Raw genomic sequence first — 12,868 nt, forward strand, 5'->3', positions numbered from 1 at the left:
ATCAGGAGACAAAATATCAATTTGATGCTACATATATATATACAAAAATTTGATGGTCAGGTATTCTTGAAGACAGGTAGGGCTGAGAATTGAAAGTTATGTCGCTGAATAGATGTTATTTGAACTTACTGAGATCGTTGAGTGCTAAGGCTAAAAATAGACAGTGAAGGATGGTGATAATGTCACTGAGACCTTCCACGTCCATCCACTGCAGTTATTTTATCTTTCTGTCTCTCCCATACACACCACCACCACCACCTATACACACACTCTCGTACGCTTTACTTCGCCCCCCTCCACACACACTTTATCTCTCTCTCACAAAGTTCAAACAACCACATTTCTCAATTGTTTTTTTTTAATCACGCCCCTCAACAACAGCCGCACCTAAGGATGAACGCATACCGTTATACAGATACAGAAGCCTGCCCTGGCCAGGTCACCAGGTTCAGAAAATCTGTGCAGATAAATGTGTTGTACTTTAGCGGTTTGATGGATACATATCAGTTTTTAGATGCAGAAAAGTATGTTCACAGATAAAACAAATAAACTCGGTACGGCCTATGTCGGGTATCACAAATAGTAGTTACAACGGTCAAACTCGATATCTTGATCCTAAACAAATCCCTCGTAGTTGCTATGCTGAGTAATTAAACTATTCCTAGTTTTTATTTTTCACCTACCGTCTACAATTGTTTCAAAATTCTAAGAGGGCGACCATGAACTGAAGACGTTCACATTGAAAACAGAAGGTGGATTGCGGTTTAACTGCGGCCAGGCTAATGTTACATTTTAATTAAACAATTGTACGCAAATGCTATTCGAATTTTTATTCCGTGGGCCTGTGAGCATCTCAAGCACCACCACTAACGCTACCACCACCAGCACCTACACCACACATGATTAGATCATTAGGGAAGAATGGAAAATAAAACTAACTCTCTAGTATACAAGGATGAAGGGTGGAAGAAAGAATAAGACACGAGTACAGAATGAATTCGTTTAATGTATGATTCGTCAAAGCTGTACACTCCTTCTATGTGTATGATAATTATTATTACATCTTGAGTAGTTTATTAAATGTATGATTTTTTCACTTTCCTCTTGGACTGCAGGTTTGTTTGTTTTTTTTCACTTCGAGCTCTCTCTGTGCCTGAGGTGTGTGTGGGAGGCTGTGTGCTTTACTCCACACGTGCCACGGTTACACGCCGCTCCATCAGGACGAGAAAGAATAACCTCCCTTCTCACATTTCATTTGCATGCTTGACTATGCACCTGCAAGCTCCAATCATCCATCCTTTCAACCCACGCAGATGACCCCCACAGCCATGTCGCCATGACAGGAGTGACAAGCTTCGCCATGCTGCAGCTCCGAGAGGTCAATAGGTCGAACTCCGGTGTCAGCCTGTGGCGTGAAGTCTCGCGAGAAAAATGGCCGCCGATGAGGGGAAAACAGTTTTGATAGCACGGGGCAATGTGTTGACAGATACCTGACAGCGACAGAGGCGGGCGACTGGAGAAAAAGGTTTAGTCACACCGGAGGCTGGGAACCACAGGCTACAGGTTTCACCACTGTCATGTCAACTGTAGTCACGATGAAGACACCACGTGACAGAAAATGTCGCCAGAAGGTCTGTGCGTGTCCGTGATTCATTCCTGTGCCAGTTTAAAATGTTCAACTCAGCACCTTAATCACCGAAAAGTTTTGATATCCCCTTCACACAATTATTCTAGACAAGTGGCCGTTACAATGCTCACTCGCCCGTATGGTCCGCTTTTTACTACACGATGTTCGCAACTTAAAAACCAGAATTAAATGCTTCTTCATTTTCAGTTTTGTTTGCTAAATCTCTCGTTATCATGTCAATAAAGGTTTTTGACAAATGCGTCAATAAAGAACGGACACAAGGTTATATTCACTTAGCTTTTGAGTCTGTCTTGTGTCTCTATTGCTAGCCTGTGGGGTTGAATTGTTGTAAAGGACAGAACAGTTACAAAAAAAGGATGACTACTCACATTTACCTGTCACTATACTGTCCCACATCTTCAGAAGGTCTTTCGCACCCCTAAAACTAGTCAGACTCACAACATCTTCCAGCAATCGGCACTTGTTCGTGTTGGAAATGACGGCAAAGTACGGGCAGTGGATTCTAGGAATGTTCATCGTTTTCGCCAATATTCCCGTCAGGTGAGAATCCTCCGACAATACCGTCGGCATGTGATGGAAAGCAAGGAGCAAACTGCTCAAGGCATCATGGGATATCACGTACGAATGCCCGTACAGGTAGCGCGGGAAGTAAGGAAGCGGGTACGCAGCTCTGTCCACTTCCCAGCGTCCATAGCGAACGACTGCAGGCTTCGAGTGCGTGTGTCTGTGGCCCAGAATGTAGACCTTCCTCTGGTTGGAGATGGTGGCCAAGAGGTCAAAGAGAAGAGGCATATTCACGAACGTGTCTTCGTCTATTTTTAACACATGTTGAGTGTTCGCACAGAAGGTGACGCTCCAGTGCAAGACGAACCCCATTTTGATCGTCAGGTTGCGATAACTCTCGACAAAGTCGCCCATGACGATGTCTCCATAGAGGTCAGATTCTGCTTTCAGCTCTGTCATGTTTGCTTTTGAGAGAACACCGAGGAAGAATACGACCTTCATCTCGTAAGATGGACCTGACCTCCGTGGCCACGACCCTCCACGAGCCAGGCTCCCCCATGTCTTGCGGATAGCCTCCCTTTGCTCTGTGTGATCTGCTACGGAGGGCACAGCGACCAACAGAAACGGACCATCCTCTGGACACAGAGGAAAAGCCTGAATAATAACCTTCGGGACAAAGCTGTTGACAACGTGTGGTCGAAGCTGAAAGAAGGACGAGTTGTCTCGCAGATAATCCTCATCGATGAGCTGCAAGGACTGAACAATGGTGTGCAGATTCCTCAGATAATTCCAGCTTGCAGTCAAATCGTGTTGAACGTTCTTTGTCTGGATTTTGTTAAAGATGTCTTTGGTAGTTCTGTTAACGTGGGCTGGAGATTGGGTGGAAAGACTAGTTGTCTTGTTGAGCTTTCTGTCTAGACTCCCCGCGACTGGCTCCGTGGTGACGGGTGGAGAAAGTCTCTCGTGTATGGAAGCCGAGGACATGTACTGCGATCGCTCGCTGGAGGGGTAAGCCGTGTAAATGAAGACAAGGGTTGAGAAGATGACGAAACAGAAGAGCTGAATACAATACTGCCTGTAGACTCGCTTGAGGCCACGTAGGAGACTGAAACATAAGAGAAAATGCATATAAACATTTATATTGATATAAGATATAAGCTAATGATGGACCCCACAGCCTACAGGCTATAACTAGGGCGTGGCATGTGAAAGCCCAACCCTGTTCTTCTCTGCATCTGCCCTGGTATATTATGGACCCATTCCTGCAGAGCAGCTGGTTGTTAGAGGGAAAGCTTTCCAGACAGATGTCCACAGGCAGAGACTGTTAATTAGGCGCATCGGTGTACAAGCGTGACGTCACGATTTCAACCTTTCTATGTAAGGTTATATTTGTAAGAGTTTATTTCGAGAAACAGAAAGGTGGTGCTCACTTCAAAACATTAATCAACTTTAAAATTCTTAGGCTAGATGTTGGAACTGTGCGCCTTGTCGATGTCGTCTGCTGAGAAGACATCTTGTTCCAACTTATATTTCTAGAGTACTGTTGTCTTCGCTTCCTTCAGCTGTGCTCTGTTCTCAAATGTGTTGCCACTAAACTTCAAGCAAAGAATTCAGACAAATCTCTCTTCACCTTCCCTTGACTGTATGTTTTACCGGTTAATTTCTGTAAAACACATTAAACCTACTTAAGGGAAACTAAGCTATAGAATATACAAATGTACATAGACACTGTCAGCCTGGTGTTTCTGTCGAAACGAATTGAACTTGCTTCCAGCAGAAAGATGCACTATATAAATACTTTTATTATTATTTATTTTTATTGTTTATTCTGTAAGTATTTGCAGGTTTCCACGCAGGTGACACGCCATCGATCTCACCTTTCAGACAAGAAGGATTTTTTAAACTCTTGGGACGAACAGCATGTGTCAGTAACAGCATGATGAATGTAAACAGATGATATATTAGTCACGTGATGTATGTAAACAGATGATATATTAGTCACGCAGCATATTTTGAGCTCGATGGTACAAAAGTTCTTGTCATCGCAACGGCTGTCGTAAAGCTTTTCAGGTGATGGGACTCGGGTAAAAAAAGTATTTACTACTGACATCAGTGAGAAACATTCTCAAACAATACTTCTCTAATATGAGCATGTGTTCAGCTTTTATTCAGTCTGCAGAGTACATTTCTGAACACGATCGACAACTTTAAAGTCGGCTAGACGAGTTGGTAAGTGTTTATATTATTTATTATCATTATTATTGATGATGATTTTGCTGATAATGCTAATATAACATCGAAAGAAGTTAGAACTATATTATCACAAGACTGCTGAATCATCATCCTTCAGTGTGTTCATCTGTCATTAAATCCGGACGGTAAGTGCACGATGGACAACTGTGATCAGACAGGCGATGATGATAATATCATTGTCGACATCGTTACGATTACATGAAAACAATGTGTACATTATTACCAGACTGATGAATCATCATCTGTCATCAACTCCAGAAAGCAAACAGTGCACGATCGACAACTGTGGTCGACAAGGCGATGATGGTGGTGGTGAGGATGATGATGATGATGATGATGATGATGATGATGATGATGATGATGATGAAAAAGAAGATGATGCTAGCATTATCTACATCGTTACGATGATAATGATTAAAACAAGGTAGAAGTATGTCCTAATGAGATTGACGAATCACAGCATCATTCCCAGTTCAAACTAGCCATGCCACTTACTTCATTGCGAGAATTAATTCACTTAGCAGCAGGGCTTCTCGTGTGGTTGTTGGTAAACTCTTTGAGGGAGAGGAGGATTTTTATTCTTTCTGATCTCTCTCTCTCACACACACAAATGCAAAGACAGACAACAGTTTTATTTATGGACAGAGTTGACAGTGCATCTGCTGGAGGCACACTCCATGTCGCAGAGAGGGGGTGACAGGGTGATGGAGGATCTCAGTGACAAGGAGGCTGAGTAGGCATCACGTGTAAGTCACACATGGCCATGAGTAGGCGAGTGTGACCACATGTTGCTACCTCATATTCCTTTCTTCTGAGGATTAGCAATATTAATGTGCAATATGTCAACCGACACAGGTCGCGCCGTTGTTGGTGCTGAATAGAAAAAGACGAAGTAAAAAAAAATTGTTATTGAATTTGTAGAGTTCACCTCCCGGTGAAGATGCCAGATCACTGCGCTGCACGTGAAAGTGCAAACGAACCGACAGTCAAAACAATAAGTATAAATGTCAGCACACATGTGACAACATGACAAAACATGAGCTCAGGGACTGGATGAAGAACCTGAGGGTTGAGCAGAGCTATTGACTTCGCCAAAAATATTTCTCAAAGCGAAAACAAATACAAAGCTTTTCTTTTTAAATAAACGACCTCTCTCTTCAATTTCTTTTTTCACGGACATTACTCTTTTACACACACGCACGCACAATCACATAACAGTATTTGTCAGATATGTACACATAAATATATTTACACAACAAATTAATGAATAGCAAGGGGTAGATGTTGGAAAGTAAGCCTATTTTTTCACGTCCAGTTACTGATTATTTTAAACAAAGTAATCTCGGTATCCCTTGAGGTTCAAATCAAATGTTTCAAACTTACTTCATTGTGGTGAGAGAAATAAAGTCTTGTCGCCTTTCTCCATCACCAAGAGGAGGCCTGTGTGTTGTGGGGGGACCTGCACCGAGCTAGCATGGGGTTGCATCATTTAATTATATAGGGGTCTACTACCAAGCCTGTGGTATCATCGCTGCTTGGCTGTGAATGAAAAAGATCAGCGATAGACGAAATGAAAGTAAGATGACATGGGAGTTCTCATACCTAGGGATTAGGACCAGAAGAGTTTATCAGTCAAGACATTTATCATGACTGTTGGATATCTGAAGAAGGAAGTGCACCAGGACAATGTGAGGTCAAGAATGTCAACCCACTCCCCACCAAAGCCTTTTCCAGCTCTATTTCTCCACAGACACTTTGCCCGCCACTGAACTTAAGTTTTTCTTGTTTATTTTGCTCAAGATATTTAAGTGCAGCAAATATCCTTAAAATCCGCAAACAAAGATGTTTTTCCAGAGGTGTTTCAAAACACCTGTGGCATTAACAGAAGAGAGAAAACACGGGGTTGTCATGTTTCTCACGCAACATTGAGTTTAAAATGTTACTTATAAAATCATCAAGATTACTGATAATTCTTGACTTCTCATGTTAGTCTACTATACTATACTAGTCTACTAACCCTTTCATGTTCTCACAAACAATTGTTTCAGACATTATTAGAAGTGTAACTCTTTGTTTGTTTAAATGCTCTTCTTTGCAACAGGCAAGTGAAAAAAGAAAAACTTTTGAATTTAATAAGTCTCACATTACTAGAGATTGTTTCACACGAATTGCCGTGAAAATGCTGCCACTCAGTCCGGCTCATAAACAGTTGTTTGCACTGTAAACAATGGCACATGCCTCAGTCGCCTGGAGGGATTGAGTGTCTGTCTATCAACAGTACCGCATCCCTCTTTTGTATTTTTTTTTTTCATTCGTCAGTTTAGTCGCATGCGTGAGAACACACCACCTGACCATGAAAGTCGAGTAGTGAAGCGGACTTTACCTTGCAAACGTAACCTGAGATCGATGATACCTAAATAATTCCCCAGGTAACTGTACACCATCTCCTCAGTGTCTACTCGCGGGACACCAGGTAGCGGACTGTCCTGTGGTTTTGGTTGGCACACCTGTGTCACACTCTGCAACGTGTGATGCGAATAACCACACTTTGTGAGAGAGGTTTTAGAGATGCTTTTTGAGAAGGTTGGAGATTCGTGAAAGTAATAGAATATTTTCTTTCTTGTTTCCATGTTGGTGAGTTTCTAAAAGGATGATGGACTAGCTTGCTGATACATAGACCACAAACAGTTCGCCGATAATCTCTCATCTAACATCCACTCCTGAGTACAGGTGCACTGCAGGGTTGTCTCCTCTCTCCCTTCGTGTATTAGACAGTTTGAGATTCCTCCTTAGCACGACGGGTACGGGAATGGGTGGCGCCATCATTTACTTATTTTCCTAGTTACTTTTTCAGTTCATTAAAATGTTTTAATCATTGTACCGTTAATCCATATTTTTAAAAAAAATTAATGATTATTTTTTTCGTAATTTTGGATGCGCAAAACTAAGGAAAAATTTGAGGTTTGTATCTGCCCACGTATATTTTATTTAATTTCTGTTTCTATTTAATTTTATTATTTTTGTTATTGGAAATTTTGGTGTTATTATTTATTACGTAATTGTATATTATTTATATCAATTAAAGCATTTGTTAATATTTTGAATGCACTTACAGGGGTACCAAAAACAAACGATCAATTAACAAAAGGACTAAAAGTTTACTTAAAATAAATTTAAAAAAACCGAAATTTAATACATAATCAGACAATCTCTCTCTCTCTCTCACTCATTTGTTTTTAAGCAAAATTTATCTTGGAAGGTAACATTACGCTGACAAACAAGAGAAGCAGTCTCCGGAGAATAAGATAATGCTTCGTTTGAACCATAAGTCCCCCACGAAAAAGAACAGCCATCATTTCAGAACAAATACTGATAAAATTTAATTACGTTTAATGCAAACACCCATTCTTTCTAAAAATAATTTCAAAAAGAAAACAAGCAAGAAAGAAAGAGAGAAGAAATGGAAAACATAAAAAAAAAAGAAAACAAGGGTTAAAGGATTAGGAAACGTAGAGAAACTATCCCCTGCAATGTACGAGAAATGATGATTGAAACGGTGAAATTACAGTTTCTCAGTCTATTGTTCAGCTACTCCCGAGGTTTGTTACCCTGAGGTGAGTGCGGCAATGTCTTCCTGTTCTTTAAAGGACGTGCAGTCCCGTCTCAGATGATTTACACCTGTCAAATGCCTTTAAATGACACGTCACAGATGATTTACACAGACAAGTGCCGTGTATCTGTCTCTTTTAAGTGAATCATGAAGAACAAGTCACATCCTGACCTCTGACCCTGACAATGCCGTGTCGACACAAACTCGCTGTCTGTTATTTTGAGTCAGTCGTCGCACCTTAACCGTCTACCTGTAATCTAGGCTAACTCATTAGGGGTTAATTTAGTGGGCAAGGAATTGCTGCACTGTAAAAACTCCACAAATCATTTATTTCCGTAAGTAAAATATGTCTAAAACATAAATTGTCTCAGTACTTTAAGACTGAAATTTTGTTGGTGACTTGTTGACATACTTTGGGAAACTTTATTTTTCTGTTTACGGTGCGATCGCTAAGCGCAAGACATCTTAAAGTGTTTATTTACCTACACAAGGTAAGTAAACAAAAATTAGTACACACCTTGCGCGTGTCGTGTTTTATGGAGGTTTATGTTATGAAAGCAAGAAGGAAAAAGAACAACAAAATATAAATAAAATCACATCAAAAACGAAAAGTAAGCAAGACAGAAAAGCAAATACCAGATGTGCATTCGTTTGTTTGAATAAAGGTTGAAGACAAAGTCGCTTCGCGTTTTAATTAGTTGCAAGATGCGCCGAGGTTTCTGGAGATCTTTGACCACGGGGGTCAGAGGTCCTTTGTGAAGATTAGCGCAATTGTTAATGATGAACATTCATCACGGTCCAATAAAGCTTGCATGCAAGGACTGATTTATCTTTGTCTTCTCAACAACATGTCACATTTTGAAAGCCGTTTGCACTTTTATTATCATTAAAGCGGAAATGGAAAACCCGCGCGCGGGATGATGAATGAGTACTATATATATATATGTGTTTGTGTGTGTGTGTGTGCGCACGCGTGCGTGCGTATTTGTGTTTCTTTGTGTTTATGTTATGTGTATGTGTGAATGAGCTTTCAAGTGTTTACGAGCAGTGTGTTTTTCTGTAAATATTTTATGTAAATAGCCAGTATATGTTTTAGGAAAACTTCCGTTATTTTAACAAACGCATGTAAGTTAGATTACACAAGGTACTCACCAAGCGAGGCCCACGTTCTCTAACCGTCTCTGTGTGTGGGGGCTAACCGTGGCCATTCACCTGTAACTTTGCTGACGTGTCGAAAGTCAAATGTTACAGAAGCAGAGCTTTCCTCTCGAAGAGATGCAACAGATTGTACGTGTTATGTCAACAGTCACAGAGGTTTCTTGTTCACAGTGACAAGGTGTTCACAGTGACAAGGTGTTCACACAACAAAACCTGCGTCAGATGGACTCCGCCAGCCTGAAAGAAGATCGGAGCAACTGTACAGGTGGCGCGCACTTCCTCTGGCAATACGTCTAGCCATGACCTCAGGTGACCCAACTTTTCATAACCTCTACCTTCTCTTGTCAAGTTTTTTTTTCTTTTTTTCAGAAGCGGAAACGTCAGTGTGACAGGCCGGGCAGACGACACCAACCTCGACAGTCGCTTCTCTAACCTCTGGTGGCAAGCGACGCTGACTTTTGATGTTCTCAGCATGTGGACACTGATGGCAACTCACCCAGTCTAGCAGCCTGGGTAGTCTTTGTTAACCCTAAGCTAGACACCATTAGGGTTAAGTGGACATTCGACTGTTTCCTTAACTCTTTGCCGGCACGGCGGAGATTTTTGTACGCCCGCGCGCAGACTCTTAGTCGCCACGGCGGGTTAAAATAACCGCCGTGTTTTTAGATTTTTTTTGGCGTTTACAGCTTTTTTTTCCGTAAAGAAATCGCTTAGTTACGATAGCTTGTTCATTTCTGAACACAGTTATTTCCTTGTAAAGGGAGAGTACTCTGTCTTGACTTAACTATCGTCATTTTCCAGAGTAACCTTTCTTTTCCCTTGAAAAAAAAATGGCGAGACGATGTACGATAGATATGCGGCTAGTTCCTCGGATTTTCAGAAATCTGGCATCATTTGTGAATTTCTATGGACAAGAACTATGTGTGTGCATTTCTTTTTGGTTTTCAAAGATCAAAATGTGTTCCAATAAGTCATCTTTGTGTTAGACTTCGTGTACGGTGACAACTTGTGTAACCACGTGTAGAAAAAAATTTCTGCTTCATCTACCCGATTCTGTATGGATAATAATATATAAAAAAGTGAGCTCTCAAGCAAGTTTCAGGTAGGATTGATAAAATTTTACACATTTTCATCTATCATTATCAATTTGAATTATTCTTCTAGCTCTTTTAGTTATTTTTTTATAATTTTTTGAAAAACGTTAAAAATCATGCGTACCAGTGTGTAAAACTGCCTCTAGCTCTACCTTCGGCAAAGAGTTAACTGTTAGAAAGTTTGTTCATCTGGAATAGAGTAATAGACAATGTGTGTGTGCGGGTGTGTGTCGGGTAGGGAGAGTTTGCGGCTGTGCGTGTTGTCTGTGTGCTCGTGCTTTTAGAAACACACAGAGACCTGGCGGGTAAGTAACCGAGACCACAGACGTGTACAGGTGGACTGCTGTCTGTCTGCCAAGACCAACGCTTAGCCTCCTGCGAAGTTCTCCGCTGTTAGTCTCGGCGAGCCTAAACAAAGAATGTGACTAAACCGGAAGCTTTGTAGTCTCCTGCCTCGTTTTAGTAGTTAACTGGAAAAAAAATCGGCTGACACCCTTCAATGCACCTTGGATGGTGGTCGACGCCGTGGTGGTCAGAGGAACAACTTGCTTTGGAACATCAAAGACTGGACTGGTCGTCCTGTACAGTACCTGCTGACGATCGCCAAAAATAGAAAAAATGGTGGGTGGTGTCTATCCGTGTCCTCCCCCAGTTACACCTGACTGACTGGCTTCTATTTATACTATTTCCCCAAAGGTACGCATGAGAGCCCGCAATTAATGGGGTCAGCAGCTGGGTTGTAAATTGTTGTCATGTCTGTCCATAAATACATATAAAGTGGCGGAGAAATATGCTTGGCTTTGAGTGTGGGAGGCAAACTCCAAGCTAACAGTCAACGTTCACACTCGCACATTACGAAAAAGAAACGGCGGTGAGTGAGTGCAGCCATTCTCTCTCTCTCACACACACACACGCACAGACACAAGGTACGTGTGCCTGAACAAAAAACCGCCTCTTCATTGTTTTGTAGAGTGTTTCTTTCTCCATTGTTCTGGTAGAAGGCTGGATGTAAAAATAGCATAACTGCCCCAAATTCTGTTACTCTAAATGAAGATTTGTCATTTGTCTCTCTCTGTCTCTCTGTCTCTCTAAGCTTCTTTTTGTACTTTGTGAATAATCATCTCAAGCACTGGGCAAGGGTGGGTGAGGGAAAAAGATATTCTTGCCCTCTTTTGTGGGGGCGGCTGTCTTCTTCATCCCCCCCTTTGGTTCGTACTCCACTAATACATACATTTTTGTGTACAAAGGAGATTCCTGCCTGTTCTTTCCGTCACTTCTGCTTGGACATCGATGTTGTTCCTACAAGAAGCCGCTTACTTTGTGTTAGAAAAGATTTTTTTATTTCCTTGATAAGAACAAAGCTTTACACGCAAGTCACATGGATTGTTTCCCATTCCAACTATACCACATACACACAGATAATGAAATATATTTCCACTCACACACATACAATAAAAAATAAAAACATAAATTATCTTTCCTTTTTCAATTGAACATCCTATCGATGAATCTTGAGAAAACAACAAACTGTGCAATAACAGAAGAAGACAGTATTCCTGCGCATTATCCATGGTTTCCGTTTTGTGGAACTCTTTTCTTTCCTTCCTAACCATGCTGATGCTGCTGTGTCCTACAGTCAATGTATCAAGTCAGCCTCTCAGTTGACCCCAACCTCCTCTACTTCCTCTCTTGACCAGTCCTCGTCAATAACCGAACTCTCGTGCATCCTTGCCTGTGTGTCAGGACCACTCTCTCTATGATTTACTCCCCCGCCAAGGGGCGTGGAAGCAAGAGGAGGGGGAGAGGTGAACAGCTGGCCATGTGCTACAGTGAGTTTACTTAGTACTTGTGGTGACTTAGTAGCTTGCTTGACTGGCAGCGCCACCAGCCTGTGAGTTCGTTAGCCAGCGCTCGTGTAATCATTCAGGCTGTCACCTGCTCGCTCAATATATTTTTCTGACAACAATTTTCAGATACACCAGCTCGGTCGTTATAACCAGAGGCCATAAATGTCATATATATTTGTAGAAACATCCTTTCGTTTTAACAACTCGCAAAGAAGCAACATAACTGTTCTTAAGAACCCTGAATAAAATTTTGGAGGTCGGGCCACAGGCCAAGTACTGTTTCAAAGATTTGGACAATAAATAAGAGGCCAGGTGGACCCGGAGTAAAAAAAAAACCATTACAAAACAAAATATAAAGCATCTTTATTAATCCTTTTCAGAAAAGGTTTATGTCTGGTAATATTAATATTACATAACACATCTGACATGACATGAGACAGTATGACACTCTGCCATGTCTGTGGTCCAAGTCCTATCGGAGTGGACGAAAGTCTTCGGCTAAAATTTCAGTTTGTTATACATTCTGCCCCCTCCCAATCAGCACACTAGACCAAAAGTCACATTATACATATTACAGACGTGTAGAATAATTGCAGAATTCAGGGCGGACATTAAAACAAATCTCAGTTTTCTCAAACAGTAAAGGCGGCCATGGATTTTCTGAACAACGCCATCAACACGATTTTTCCAGGAGAATTCATCGTCGATAATTATACCTTAATATTTGTAAGTCTACTCTTGTTATTATCTCACC

General features: G+C 41.3%; 1 protein-coding gene across 4 annotated transcripts; it reads right to left on the reverse strand.

Annotated features, from left to right (window-relative positions):
- Positions 1–986: 986 nt before the first annotated feature.
- On the reverse strand, positions 987–9,548 carry LOC112570885 (beta-1,3-galactosyltransferase 5-like). Of its 4 annotated transcripts, none has more exons than XM_025249599.1 (2): positions 9,168–9,548; positions 987–3,257 (listed from the first exon to the last, which is right to left on the reverse strand). In XM_025249599.1, the coding sequence occupies exons 1-2, from the start codon at positions 9,221–9,223 to the stop codon at positions 2,009–2,011; spliced, it is 1,305 nt and encodes a 434-aa protein (XP_025105384.1). In that variant the 5' UTR covers positions 9,224–9,548; the 3' UTR covers positions 987–2,008. The 4 variants fall into 4 exon arrangements, with proteins under 4 accessions (XP_025105384.1, XP_025105401.1, XP_025105393.1 ...); XM_025249616.1 differs by lacking the exon at positions 9,168–9,548 and adding an exon at positions 5,789–6,331; XM_025249608.1 differs by lacking the exon at positions 9,168–9,548 and adding an exon at positions 4,901–5,005.
- Between the last annotated feature and the right edge of the window lie 3,320 nt (positions 9,549–12,868).

The sequence above is a fragment of the Pomacea canaliculata genome, linkage group LG1 (genome assembly GCF_003073045.1).
Source record: "Pomacea canaliculata isolate SZHN2017 linkage group LG1, ASM307304v1, whole genome shotgun sequence".
NCBI classification, from domain to species: Eukaryota; Metazoa; Mollusca; class Gastropoda; order Architaenioglossa; family Ampullariidae; genus Pomacea; species Pomacea canaliculata.